Below are 16114 nucleotides of genomic sequence, written 5' to 3'. Positions count from 1 at the left end.
TTACAAATGTTTAGCTATAAATACACATTCAAAACATTGGAATAACAAAAACAATTACAAATGTTTAGCTATGAATACACATTCAAAACATTGGAATAACAAAAACAATTACAAATGTTTAGCTATGAATATACATATTCAAAATGTTGGAATAACAAAAACAATTTAATCCTCATCCTGAATCCAGTTACTTGTTACTACATTACATCTCTAACGAAAAGAAGATGGTGTAACCAAGCTGGACTGGATCTACCACAGTATCATAAGAAGTGGCAAGTCTGTGGCCTGACTATATTTTCTTGAGATGTATAGCTACAATTTATGTATTAACACTTGCTTATTTTAACTCAATACACTATATTCTGTGTATGCAGTATTTGTTGTTAAAATGGATCAAAATTCAATCACACAGCATTAAGTTTTCAAAATACTTTTGGGAGGCATTCCCCCCCAAACTACCCCTAGAAATGGCAATTGCCTAAGTCTGAAATTAACTCCTAAAAGAATGTACTAGAAGATATGAACAACTGTGTAAAGTTAAGAAAATTACTGAAATAAAACAAATTGAAATGAAATAAAGACAAGAATCCTAGTTTACTTGTTTTCGTAAGCAAACTTCTTTCAAAATAAACAAGCCAAATTAAAAAACCAAAGTTCTATTAAATGTATCACCTTGTGAGGTAAAAAGCAAGACCACTATTTATAACCGATCATAGCTTTCAAAACTAACCTAAATTGAGTACAAGGCATAAGGCAATTTGGTTGATTATGTGACAAAAAAGCAGTATAAGATACATTTTTTATTTCATTAGAAAAAAAAAACTACCATGAAAAATAAAAATAAAATAAGAAAAGTAAAATGATCACCAAGATTCACTTGGTCTGTTTAAAATATTATAACCACCTACCCTTGGCACTAAAAACTGTACAGTTCTTGTTTCATCACCACCCAGGGAAGCCATCTCAATCATGAACCCCTTTATACACTTAAATACCAGTTCAGCTCTCCTCAGGCACCAGGGAATGGTCATCTCCTAAAATCCATACAACTGATATAAAATTTTACCACCAGGATTCTCAGTTTCCTTTAATGTTTATTGATGAAAAATATGAGTGGTTTATGTTGAAAACCCAAAACTAATTAAAGGAGTTCCTCTAAATATACTCAAGTTTTATAATTGGGTACTTATTTATTTGTTATATAATGTTTTATTTGAAGGAAAAGAGCAAATGGTAATCTGACTCAACCACCTTAGTCCTCCCATTATATTTGTCCCCACTACAACAACATACATAGACCTAAGTTTAGCCTTATCAGTCATCTACAAACCCATAAAATAAAATGATCTTTCTTTTCAATCAAAGTTTAATTTTAAAGATTGTAATTACTGAACTACTGTAACTGTTCTCATGAAATGTTCACACTTTTCCACATGCTTTCTGACTCACTGACATGGATTTGCTGACCATCAAATTAAACCAACTAGACTATAGACCCAACACAAGAATATAGAACTGTTATTGAACTTTCACTGTTTGACTATCAAAGTTAGGAAGTTTGTAATTATTTTGTTACTCTAAGAAATGTAGCCATAGGATTAGCAAAATCTGAATACACAAAGAAATTGTTGAAAAGAATTTGACTCACTTTTCCCTGATCACATCAAAACTTACAGCAAAAAGTCAAAGTCTACTCACCTGTTCCTGATCACTTCAATACTTACATCAACTAGCCAAAGCTTAAATAGTAAATTGTTCTAAATCAGCTTCAAATCTGCTGATTTGCCAACAATACAATGATTTTACACAAGAATGTTAGTAAATGTGAGTCAAATGCTTTACTCGGTACTGAAAGTTGCCTTTTTTCTTCAAAGTTAATATTAAAACCAGAATAATGTACATACTAAGATAGCAACGAGACTTGCAATACTATAACAGGATCTTTATTCTCTCAATGTTTAAACTACAAATCTTTTTCAGGAGTGTGTGGCACTTAATGCTTCTCAAGAATATATATACACAAGTTTTCCCAGATTAGGTTGCTGTGCCATGCCTCTCCCTGATTGGGTCATTATCTTCAACCAATCAGAATCCAGCCCTTGTCTCACTAGACTCGCTGCTGTTTCTGGCCATCAGTAGTCTCCTGCTGTGATGTTTATATTTCAGTTAATCAGACAGAGATACTACCAACATCATGGGCTAGCTGCAGGCTCACAATTAAGTGCTGTTCTAGCTTTCTTAGTTTATATAGGTGAGACCCAACAATCAGAGTAAATGACCATTAAGCATTAAGAAGACATAATACAAACAATGCAATAGTAACACATGCAGAGGAAACAGGAACCCCTGTCCACATGGAAGAAAACAAAAATTGTCAGGAAAATGTGGAAAATCAACAAAGGAAAGCTCTACAAGTTGCTTACATCTTATTAGAAATAAACACCATAGTGGGATCCTACTGGCAGGCAGGAAAAGTAATGAGCCTAGTGAGATACTGACTGGTTGAACGACAGTTGACATATAAAAATAATATACCAATCAGGGACCAAATACAATTTAGGTACAAGTTCCAAATTAAATATAAACAAATATTTACTTTGGATACACCTACAAATAAGAAATGAATGATAAAGCCCTGCTACTGTTTATCATTCTTATCTATATTTGATGTTTTCTTGTTTACTGATTTTAGCCTTTATCATTCACTTTCCATTTTACACATCAGCATATCTTTAAATAATAACTCAGGAACTCGGTGAAGATGGAGATTGGTCATAAAAAAATCTTACCTCAGACATCTCATGAACAAGCAGTAAGGGCAATATAATGTTAACCACATCCTTCTCGTGTGCTACCCTCAGTACGTTTCTAAGACCAAGGATCACTGGATGACGAGAATTGATGTCTGCTGATCGCAGAGAGTCATTAGTGACCATGTGAAACACAACGTGGATGTCAGAAAGATTGGAATGTTTTGTAATGTAGAAATCACCAGGTTTCAAGGATGCATATACCTAGTGACAAAAGATACAGTTAATAACAGATTCATAGAAGGAAAATCTTTATAAATAGACATGTACAGGATGGTTATATAAAGTGAATTGGCATATGAACACAGTGAAGCTTGCACAGGATGGTTATATAAAATGTCTTGGCGTATAAACACAGTGGAGCTTGCACAGGATGGTTATATAAAATGTCTTGGCGTATAAACACAGTGGAGCTTGCACAGGATGGTTATATAAAATGTCTTGGCGTATAAACACAGTGAAGCTTGCACAGGATGGTTATATAAAATGTCTTGGTGTATAAACACAGTGAAGCTTGCACAGGATGGTTATATAAAATGTCTTGGTGTATAAACACAGTGAAGCTTGCACAGGATGGTTATATAAAATGTCTTGGTGTATAAACAGTGAAGCTTGCACAGGATGGTTATATAAAATGTCTTGGTGTATAAACACAGGGAACCTTGTACAGGATGGTTATATAAAATGTACTGATGTATAAACACAGTGAATCTTATACAGGATGGTTATACAAAGTGTATTGATGTATAAACACAGAGAACCTTGTAAAGGATGGTTATACAAAGTGTATTGATGTATAAACACAGAGAACCTTGTAAAGGATGGTTATACAAAGTGTATTGATGTATAAAACACAATGAAGCTTGTAAAGAATGGTTATACAAACTGTATTGATGTATAAACACAGTGAAGCTTGTACAGGATGGTTATACAAAGTGTATTGATGTATAAACACAGAGAACCTTGTATAGGATGGTTATATAAATTATATTGATGTATAAACACAGTGAACCTTGTAAAGGATGGTTATATAAAGTTTATTGATGTAAAAACACAGTGAAGCTTGTACAGGATGGTTATATAAAGTGTCTTCGTGTATAAACACAGTGAAGCTTGTACAGGATGGTTATGTAAAGTGTACTAATGTATAAACACAGGAAACCATGTATGGGATGGTTATATAAAGTGTACTAATGTATAAACACAGTGAGGTGCTTGTACAAAATGGTTATATAAATTATACTGATGTATAAACACAGTGAACCTTGTACAGGATGGTTATATATTGTGTACTGATGTATAAACACAGTGAAGCTGTACAGAATGTTTATATAAAGTGTATTGATGTATATAAACAGAGTGAACCTTGTAAAGGATGGTTATATAAAGTGTATTGATGTATAAACACAGTGAAGTTTGTACAGGATGGTCATATAAAGTGTCTTCGTGTATAAACACAGTGAAGCTTGTACAAGATGGTTATACAAAGTGTATTGAAGTATAAACACAGAGAACCTTGTAAAGAATGGTTATATAAAGTTTATTGATGTAAAAACACAGTGAAGCTTGTACAGGATGGTTATATAAAGTGTATTGATGTATAAACACAGTGAAGCTTGTACAGGATGGTTATGTAAAGCGTATTGATGTATAAACACAGTGAAGCTTGTACAGGATGGTTATGTAAAGCGTATTGATGTATAAACACAGTGAAGCTTGTACAGGATGGTTATGTAAAGCGTATTGATGTATAAACACAGTGAAGCTTGTACAGGATGGTTATGTAAAGCGTATTGATGTGTAAACACAGTAAAGCTTGTACAGGATGGTTATGTAAATTATATTGATGTATAAACAGAGTGAACCTTGAACAGGATGGTTATATAAATTATATTGATGTATAAACACAGTGAACCTTGAACAGGATGGTTATATAAATCATATTGATGTATAAACACAGTGAACCTTGAACAGGATGGTTATATAAATTATACTGATGTATAAACACAGTGAACCTTATAAAGGATGGTAATATAAAATGACTTGATGTAAAAACACAGTGAAGTTGCACAGAATGTTTATATAAAGTGCATTGATGTATATAAACAGAGTGAACCTTGTAAAGGATGGTTATATAAAGTGTAATGATGTATAAACACAGTGAAGTTTGTACAGGATGGTTATATAAAGTGTCTTCATGTATAAACACAGTGAAGCTTGTACAGGATGGTTATGTATAATTTACTGATAAATAAACACAGGAAACCATGTATAGGATGGTTACATAAAGTGTACTGATGTATGAACACAGGAAACCATGTATGGGATGGTTACATAAAATGTACTGGTGTATAAACACAGTGAAGCTTGTGAAAGATGGTTATATAAAGTGTATTGATATATGAACACAGTGAAGCTTGTACTGGGTAATTATAAAGTGTACACTGATTTTACAAAACAATGTTATGGCTCAGGTGAAGTATCTAACTTTCTAATATTTAATGTTTTTAACATTTTAATTACAAACACCAGAGAAATCCTATGTACATTATTTTTAGTGTAATTTTACAAATATATGATCTTATTCTGACATTTCTTCACATCTGTTACCCTCAAGTGGATTTAATTTCACCAGCTTTGACAGAATAATAAACCACTGGAAGTGTGAACTCAGGATCACAATTATAAACCAGTTTATCAGTTTAGCTGGAAGTTCCAACTTAGGGTCACAATCAAAAACTGGTTTATCAGCTTGATTGGAACTTTCAACTCAGGATTTGAAAACTCTTAATACTGTAAGAAACCTGATGTTCTGGTGTAACACTTGAGCGTCCACTACTTCCTTGGCTAGTGTTCTCAGCTTGAGGAAGGTTAGCTGTTCGCCAGTTGGATGCCAATTTTGCTTGCTCACGTATCCCTTCCAGCTGCTCCTCTAAATCTGGGAAGTGGAACTCTGTAGACTGTCCACACACCCTAGCAAAATCTAATACAAATTTTGTTAAAGACCAATGGAACATGTTAAACTGAGTGCAAATATATTTTATTTTTTAAAAACAATGGCTTAGAGTTAATGTTGCTGTTGGTAGACAACATGATCACTTAAGTAAAATAAATAATTAGTTATGAATATATATTTTATAGTTACTATATACTAAATACTTACTGGCTTTTGCCATTCATTTTGGCTCATTTTTAATGACGTGTTCGGGATTTAAAAGTATTATAGAAACAGGTTCGTGGTTAAAATGTAAATTAGGGACGTGTTTTGGGGTTAAGAAGTATCGTAGCGACGTGTTTTGGGGTTAAGAAGTATCGTAGCGACGTGTTTTGGATTAAAAAGGTATTGTAGCGACGTGTTTTGGATTAAAAAGGTATTGTAGCGACGTGTTTTGGATTAAAAAGGTATTGTAGCGACGTGTTTTGGATTAAAAAAGTATTGTAGCGACGTGTTTTGGATTAAAAAAATATTGTAGTGACGTGTTTAGGGTTAAAAAGTATTGTAGTGACGTGTTTAGGATTAAGAAGTATTGTTGTGACATGTTTAGGATTAAGAAATATTGTTGTGACATGTTTTTACCTTCTTCAGTGTTACAACTCTTGTTTTTATTCTTGAAATTAAATGGTTCATGTTGCATATATCCTTATACTGTTTGATTTAAATTCAAAATTTTTACCCATAAATGTTAAGGAATGGGTATTTAACAAGCTACAACCCAATATGGTAACTGTTAGTACATACTTAACTCCCTGATTCTCTATGAATGCGGATTCTAATATTCTGAAGAAACAAACTGACCAATGAAGGCACCAGGAACTTTATAAACATACAAAACTTTATAATATCAAACCATATGTAACAGTCCAACAGAGAAAATGACCAACATTATAATTTGGAATAATGCAGAGAAAATGGCACAAGAATCACAAACATGCCAATGAAATATAAAAGAACTGTTCTACCACCACACAACTGATAACACTCTCATCAATCTAATACAGAAGTCAGAAAAACCTGGATATTAAAACATTCAACTACTTTAGATAATAATTAAGCATTAACCATGGCTACCACCACCAAACAAAGGTTTATCTTACACAGTGCACTGCTTTACACAGTTCACTGATAACAGCAACAAATAAATCAAATCATTCTTTCCTATAAACAGTACCCACATTTAAAGCTCAATGATTTAGTCAATCAGTTGATATAATAATTTCCTGTAAGCAATGAGTACATCAATTAGTGTCATGTAAGCCAACCAGTTAATCAAAATTATCATTGATTTGATTGTCATAAAAAAAATCACTTCATCTAACCAATTATGTTGTTTTTAAGGATAAAACTATATAAGGGGCTATCTATAGTCTATAAAATTTAGCCTTAGAAATTATATTTTCTTCTTACGTCAGGTTTTTTTCAGCTTGTGATTTGTGAGGGGAATGAATGTCACGATTTGAGAATCTAAGGCTTGATTTCTATTGACAGGGTAATGGATGTCACCATTTGAGAATCTAAGGCTTGATTTCCACTAACAGGGGAGAGGATGTCATGATTTTGAGAATCTAAGGTTTGATTTCCACTAACAGGGGAGAGGATGTCATGATTTGAGAATCTAAGGCTTGATTTCCACTGCCATCAAACTTATTCACCTTTTCTTTGTTATGAGAAAGCTATTGAGGCTATGTAAAAGGGAAGACAACTGGTTGGAAATCCCTGCAAACCAATTTTTTTTCTTTCTGTATTATGGTTTGAGAAACAATGAACTAATTGGTTAATCAAATAATTGGCTTTTTGACAAAACACTTTAATAAAGCAGCCACCTCCAGGACTGAGACAAACTGGCCTGATTAGAGGGGTTCCACTGTACATAATTAGGGATTATATAAACAGAAAAAGGGACTGTGATTGAATGACCGCTTTCAAAGGGTGACCGAATCCGAGGGGTGGCTGCTTAGAGGGGTTCCACTGTAACATTAATCACTCAGCTCCACCAACAGTACCAATAAAACAGAACAAAAAGAGAAAACAATTAACCAGGGGTCAGAAATGGAACAAGAAGTGGAACACTCTAACCAGATGTCAGAAATAGAACCTAGAATTAGAACATTCTAACCAGGCTTCATTCCAATGCTGGTGCTAATCTAACTGTCATGAAATAGAAGATGGAAAAAACAAACTAATCTCTCTTAATCCTGTTAAGACACAGAATACAAAAAAAACCACTAACCTCTCTTAATTCCTGTGTAGGAATTAATCCTGTTGTCAACGAGTAGAACAAGGCCACATAAATTACTAGAATAAAGAGACATGGCTGTCTGAAGTCGCTGTGGTTGTGGAACTAAAACTCCTCTGTAAATATAGATAATTCAGCCAAGATCTGTATTATCATGACAACAGCACAGATAATTCAATCCTCTAAAAACTATAATATATATTACATGAAAACTACTCCAAACAATACAATCCTTTAAAATTTACACCATACATACCTTACAACCCAAAACAACTCAACCCTGTCAAAACTACACCATATGTACCCATCTGTAGTAATAATGTTTGGACTAAGTACAACCTCAGCCCATAAAAGCATCCATACCAGACATGTGCTGTAATAAATTTCTGCACATTGTCTGTTAAAAATAATTGTTAAATTAATAACAAGCTGAATGTAAGTTATATGATGGGAAGTAAAGATTTTTTTCTCAAAATTATAATTGTTATATCTAAGTAAATATTTTATAAATATGTCCACTAAAACTTTATCATAATCTAGTAACGATGTATGTAGAGAAAATGACTACCCTATTTCAAGTATTTCATGAAAACATATGTATATTACCATCTGCTGTAAGTATTGTTTAATTAGAAGTTTGCTTTCTGTATATTTTTAACTTGTGGTCAAATGTTCTTGATAAATCCTTATAGACAGAAACATGCAAAAAAAGCTGATTCTCAAAGATATATTTCTACTTGATCAACTGTTTGACCCTCCAAATTATTAACTGTGATTGTAAAGGCAGTGAACTGTACGATGAATTTTGGGATCTTCTCTTTGGACTGTCTTACTAGTTTTGGTTTTGTTAACCTGCTGAGCTGAAGAAGCACCCTTTAATTTGTACATTTTAACAATTGAAATGTGCTGCATGTAAACCTTGTGGCTATTAAAGAGCTATAGCTGAAGGTTCAGATTGAAAAAAATTTGACAATGTTAATGTCTCCTTAACAACCAATCAATCATAATAACGAATTTCAGCTGATGATTATGACATTTCTGCACAAACAAAACTAAGCATGTGGCATACATATACCTTATGCTATTTTATTACTGATCACAATGTCCAACAACCCACCCTTAAATCTGATTGTGTGTCCAGAGTAGTGCATCATCCATTGTACACATGCATGTGTGTTCGAATAAAGTTTTGTTGCCTTATACTATATTACATTTCCCTGTTGTACACTTCCTTATTATTAATAATAATTTTACCATTCTCTGTTGAGCACACTTCCTTATTATTAATAATAATTTTACCATTCTCTGTGGAGCACACTTCATTGTTATTAACAACAACATGACGATTGTCTGACAAACACACTCGTTATTATTAACAAGAATATTATGATTCTCTGACAAACACACTCGTTATTATGAACAAGAATATTATGATTCTCTGACGAACACACTCGTTATTATGAACAAGAATATTGTGATTCTCTGACGAACACTCGTTATTATTAACAAGAATATTGTGATTCTCTGACGAACACTCGTTATTATTAACAAGAATATTATGATTCTCTGACGAACACTCGTTATTATTAACAAGAATATTGTGATTCTCTGACGAACACACTCGTTATTATGAACAAGAATATTATGATTCTCTGACCAACACTCGTTATTATTAACAAGAATATTGTGATTCTCTGGCGAAAACACTCGTTATTATTAACAAGAATATTATGATTCTCTGACGAACACACTCGTTATTATTAACAAGAATATTGTGATTCTCTGACGAACACACTCGTTATTATGAACAAGAATATTATGATTCTCTGACGAACACTCGTTATTATTAACAAGAATATTATGATTCTCTGACGAACACACTCGTTATTATGAACAAGAATATTATGATTCTCTGACGAACACTCGTTATTATTAACAAGAATATTATGATTCTCTGACGAACACTCGTTATTATTAACAAGAATATTATGATTCTCTGATGAACACTCGTTATTATTAACAAGAATATTGTGATTCTCTGATGAACACTCGTTATTATTAACAAGAATATTGTGATTCTCTGACGAACACACTCGTTATTATTAACAAGAATATTGTGATTCTCTGACGAACACACTCGTTATTATGAACAAGAATATTATGATTCTCTGACGAACACACTCGTTATTATGAACAAGAATATTATGATTCTCTGATGAACACATTATTATTATTATTAACAAGAATATTATGATTCTCTGATGAACACATTATTATTATTATTATTAACAAGAATATTATGATTCTCTGATGAACACATTATTATTTACAACAATATTATGGTTCTTTGATGAATGCATTATTATTTACAACAGTATTATACAAGTGTAAACAATAAAAACGTTAATAAAAATGTTTCATATGAAAAAAATGTGAAGTTCCAATACATATAATCACCTTTATTTCCTAATATATACTTGTGATCTGTAATAGACAAATTTCATTCACACACAGAGTCTCTTTTTCAGTAACTCCTAAAAGTATATATTTCATTCCCCAAACATTCTCTTTGCTGGAATATTTTCCCATATTAAAACATAATAACAAGTAACTTTATTTGTTCTTCTGTTTCAGGCACATTTATCACATCCTGTAAGTGTCCCATTAGCAGTTTTTCCAATTCTGAACATCTCAGCTTGTGAAATATTTGCACAAAAAAACATTAATTTAGAACGTATAAACTCTTACCCAACTCTGTTGGGCTTGTGCTGACAGAGCTGAAGTACATCAGCAGCTAAAAGTCTGAGATTGTGCATAGTCTTGAGCTGTGAACCTGGATACAAGATTAAAAATAAAACAGAAACTTAGCATACAGTTAGTCTTATAGTCTGAACTTAGAGATAAGATGAAAACCAACACCTAGCTGAACTCTTCTTTGCTATACATCATAGCTCTCTCCTGAACATTAATATTTTCCTTGTTTAAAACAGTATTTGCAACAGATACTCACCTCTCACACAGAAAGCTATTTTCTTTGTGTATTTGACTTAGGGATTTGAATGCCATTAACCTTTAAGCAACAACCACATAAACTCACATTTCTTGTCCTGATTTCTCCAAGCCTATTCCCTTTGCTGTGGTTTCGCTAGATAGTAGATAGGGACAGTGGGAATCTCGTTTATCAATTCATGCATATCAGTAATTAGATGACGAGGCATTTGGCTACCTTAAGAAAATCATAGTGGCAATCTCATGCAGCAAAGCTCCTCCATTAACCTCATTAGTATGAGTCATGGATTAAAAGTCATGTCATCATGTTTGTCGACTTGCATTCAAAATTTTATTGAACTACTATTTTATGAATTTATTCCCTATATTTGGTATTAAATTCTAGATTGCAATTTATATTTTAGTATTATACAATAGTTAATTTCTTAATTTAAAAGTATATATTAAAAGAACACACCTAAATATCAATTTTTGTGTCATGCTGTATGCTGAATGCAGCGTTAGTTCAAATTAGATGTTTGTGATGTCAAAATACTAAGTCTATAGTTTCATACAAATTAGAAGCTCAAATAAATGACATTAACAAGATAGAATATAAAATATCATATCTTTTTATTTTGCTGAGATATGGCATATGTACTGAATCAAACACAGAGACCTTATTCACCTCTATCTATTTTAGGAAATGGTCCTTCAGATACACTTATTTCAACATATGACATGTTAATAGCCAATAGATAACTTGTAATGTTACACTGATGGATTTCTCAGCCACTTTCATCAATGAAAAGTTACCTCATTCTCTTGAACCAAGAGTTCAAGAAGGCAGGTTGTGTCTTTATTCTGCTCAAAATTTCACATTTTTGTGGACTTAAATTCAGCATAGTAAATACATTTGATAGATTATAATGGTATTCTTTGGCATTTATATAATACTTTATAATTTCTTGATTATTCAACAGTATATAACCTAAAAAGTATTTCATTTCATATCCTCCACAATCAAAATTTTAAAAGGCTTAGCAAGTTACATTCAGCAGCAACCGAGTTCAAAGGTCATAGCTAGAAGAAATAATTGTTTGCTTTCCTTCTTTATTTACTGTTCTATGTTTTAAGAAAAATAAGTTTCATAACTTATTTCTAAATAGTAATAATCTATATACAAATATATAATGTATAATAACTGAAATGTGATTGTATATTACAAAAAACTAGTCTACTGAAACACAGCCAAAGACAGGGTCACTTTATACAGACTAAAGGCCAGTTTTACATTATTGGATATAGTAACACGAGTGCACATGCACTGTGTAATTGCAAGTTATGTAATGTTAGCCAGACACAACTGGAAAGTCAACATACTAAATATAATAAACATATAACCTTATGAGACTTAAGCTATTTAGACTAATCATTTGTATTTTATTTTTATAATCTGCAGTCATTCTAGAAAGATAAAAAGCATAATTTTATTTATTTCCTAATTTTTATGGTGGTTACAAAATTGGTGAAATTGACAGACCTCATATAGTTAGGGTAGAGAAAATAACAGATAAAATATAAAGTCTTACTGAAAACAAACATTTGAAATGTAGTTAGGAGGTTTTATAGATTTCACAAATAATATTTGCACTCAGACTAAAAATGAAACACTCAATATTTTCACAAACAAACTTTAGTAAAACTATTTCATTAACAAATCTGATATTTTCTGTACAAAGAGAAACTTGCAATCTTTACTAAAAGTCTTCTAAATTTTGTGAAGTTACACATACTACACAAAAGTTACAGTATAAATATTTAATGTGTGCGTATACAAACTCATACATATTATACCAAGCTCATCATGAAAGGGTTAATAGAAGGGCAATGTAGCCTCCTAACCCACTACCTCTTTTTGTGTTTTCTGTCCATGATCTTTATCCTATGATGAGAAAAGGAATATGAAGGGTGGGAAGAAGTGATTACCTATCAGAAATACATTTTCAGGTAAAGAAAAAGTTAACTTACAATGCAATACACATATCTTCATACATACAGTTAAGAGTCTCACATTAGTAGGATGGAGGGACTAGTGCAAAATTTACCTAAATGACACCTCTTCAGAAAACACCATGGAGCATGACACCCATTGGTATAGGCTCAAAAGGGGCACACTCACGGAATACTGCATCTCATTTCTTCCAGATTGGAAGAGAAGAAGAGGCAAGCAAGAGGAACTCATACTGTGACAGCTGGGCACTTACAGAATCTTACACAACAGAAAGATCACCAACAACCTCAGTAGCACTGACATAGGGTAGAAGAGGAAGTAATGAATGAAAGAGACAAGGGTCTAATAAGGATAAAGAAGAGGTACAATGGTGGAGGGTAGAGTTGTGAGCAATATTGAAACAACTTATGAAAGCAAGGATTAACTGGGTAGCCTCACCTTGTATGTCAATCAAATCAGGAATAACTTCAAACAACAGGGCAAAGGATGGGGCTAGGCAAAAAATTTGAAAAACAGAAGAAAGAAGTCAAAGTTTGGATAGAAGAGTACCCCTACCTGACAATAACCATTGGCAAGGAGCTAAGTGAGTAAGAAAAGGAGAGGAAATTCTCACAGTGGGAAAGTGAAGGAATTAATAATTACCCACAAAATGCTTTGAGGCACAGACCTGAGGTGTTGGGAAGAAAGAGAAAAAGATAAAGTAAAAAAAGACCAGGGAAAGACAGGAATATTGGGGATTGGAAAGTGAAACCAACACTAACTCCTCCCAATCTTCTCTCTTTTTGTTGCTGATTATCAAGGGCATTTAAACATACTTTTTTTTAATATGAATTATAGTAATACACTAAATAATTCTTATTTAATTAAACACTGCAAGAAAGAACACAGATTAATAACATGCAAAAAGTAAATAATTTCCTATAACTCAAAATCTGTTTCTGACTTTCTAAGTACGTAACAAAAATCTTTAAGATTCATCCAAGCTAGTCATTAAGTTTCTCACAAGAATGTTGCTCTCCGACTATTATCTCTTTAGGACAATGTCATGTCACACACATTTGATAGATGAAAACCTTGACTTTCTATTAGTTATAAGTAATATATAATTTAACGTAAGAGAAAACTATTACCAAATCTTTAAAGACAGAACGTGAGAGGGGGATCTGATTTTCTATTTGATAGCTCTATAACCGAACAAAATTGAAAGCTATAAAAATTATGGTTTTTCTGAGCAATGACAATTTTAAAGTGAGTAATCTGTTTTTAATTTAAAGGGTTAAACTGCGAATTTACCACATAAATCTAAATGATTTTCAAAAATGTTCAAAGGCTATGCTTCTGACAGTTTCATTTTCGAATTATTAATTATTACAAATACATGGTAGAATTGGCCAAAATAATGCCATTGGGCTGGAAAAAGAGTTAAATAAAACAAAGAGGTGTGAATTTTCTAGATAAACCATTTCAAATATAAAATCCAATAAACAGATAAGAGTCTTAAGTACCTAGATGAATAGTAAAGCTTTCTTCCATAGCCATCTGATGAGTTGTCCACAGATCTTCTCGTCCTAGAGGCAAGGCTTCTGAAACTGCTCGAAGTCTACTTTGGCTGTTCAAAGGAAAAGTTAACTCATTATTCATGAATGTCTAACTATCACTGTTGCAGAGATTATAGCATATATAAAGCAGAAGTGTGAAATTAACATACACTTTCAAGAATGCTTCTTGAACACAACTTTTTTTAAACCAACTTTATTTAGTAAATATACACCTTACACCTTGACTCTTTAATGGGATTGTGATGAGCTGAATGTTTATCATGTATGTCCTGATGAAAGAAGTTAAATACAAAACACTTTTTAAGTTTAACAATCTAAATCCCTTTTTTATTTCAACCTCTCTATCCCTGTTAGGCACCAACAATCTGAATCCCTTTTCTATTCTAACCTCTTTATCCCTGTCAGGTACCAACAATCTGAATCCCTTTTGATTCTAACTTCTTAATCCCTTATTTACACTAACCTTTTATTCCTGTCAGGCACCAACAATCTAAATCATTCTTAATCCTAATTTCTGAATCCCTGTCAGGTAAAAAAAAAATCCAAATCCCTTTTTTATTCTAACTTGTGAATACCTGTCAGTTATCAATATTCTCAACCCCTTTCTCATTCTAATATTTTGAAGTTACTTCCAGTTCTAAAATGTTGATCCCCTTCCAATTTTAACATTCTAAAATCCTTTCCAACTTTCATATTCCAAAAACATTCTTTCTAACCAATAAAAGATCTTAGTGCCAACTGAAAAATATGATTATTGATTCCACACACTTTTCCAAATTATTCTTAAACCTCAAATTTTTATTACATTATCCAAGTTATAATGACAAGATATTAGATATAATATCTGCTAACATCATCCCATATACCTGACAATTAAGAAAACAAAATCTTGAGAAGTTTGATTCACACACATCGAAACAATAATAGACAACCTAACACTTGTGATGGTTCCCTGACTAAAGTAGTGCCTTACCCAGCATGTCAGTTGTGACTAAAAAAGCCACATGTATTATGCTAAATATACCTTAAAACACAAACACTCTCAAGAATAAAAGGTACAACTAGTGTTTCTGAAATAGTGGAAATGACTGGCTGGCAAAAAAAAAAAAAAATCCATTGTAACAAAACACAAAAATTACTCAAAAAAAATTATAGAATCAAACAACATTACTTTATATTTATTCTTAAATAACTCCCACAGATCCTCTCTCTATGTTGACTTTTCTAAACCTGAACAATGATCTCATGTCCCACAGATATTCATACATTTTTAAATGAAGCGAGAGTAAAAAAAACCAAACAGGTGATTAGAAAAATGATGGAATTCCTTCAGCATTTAAACATGGCAATTCTTTGTTTGTTTACAAGAATAATGCTTTACATACCCAATGCGATTAATAACCAGGTAGTGACCTCTGGAGTTCAGATGTAGTAACATAAAAGTCGAAAACCATAGAAAAGACAACATATAAGCAGCATATATTACCTGAAATGAACTCTCTTAGCCCT

At 32.3% G+C, this 16114-nt stretch overlaps 1 protein-coding gene across 6 annotated transcripts in view; it reads right to left on the bottom strand.

Annotated features, from left to right (window-relative positions):
* The window catches only part of LOC143239601 (FERRY endosomal RAB5 effector complex subunit 3-like), a 67551-nt gene that overhangs the window by 13308 nt on the left and 38129 nt on the right, over nt 1-16114 (bottom strand). For all 6 annotated transcript variants that reach the window (XR_013021258.1, XR_013021259.1, XM_076480840.1 and 3 more), the window contains 6 exons: nt 14552-14655; nt 10793-10877; nt 8039-8160; nt 5615-5793; nt 2790-3014; nt 909-1034 (listed from right to left, as the gene is read on the bottom strand). Coding sequence is in view for 4 of the 6 variants with exons in the window: in XM_076480840.1 (XP_076336955.1) it covers nt 909-1034; nt 2790-3014; nt 5615-5793; nt 8039-8160; nt 10793-10877; nt 14552-14655 (841 nt within the window). In the remaining 2 variants the exon portion in view is untranslated. The remainder of the gene's footprint in view (nt 1-908; nt 1035-2789; nt 3015-5614; nt 5794-8038; nt 8161-10792; nt 10878-14551; nt 14656-16114) is intronic.

The sequence above is a fragment of the Tachypleus tridentatus genome, chromosome 13 (assembly GCF_004210375.1).
Source record: "Tachypleus tridentatus isolate NWPU-2018 chromosome 13, ASM421037v1, whole genome shotgun sequence".
Classification (NCBI taxonomy): domain Eukaryota; kingdom Metazoa; phylum Arthropoda; class Merostomata; order Xiphosura; family Limulidae; genus Tachypleus; species Tachypleus tridentatus.
This window is presented reverse-complemented; position numbering and strand designations above follow the sequence as displayed.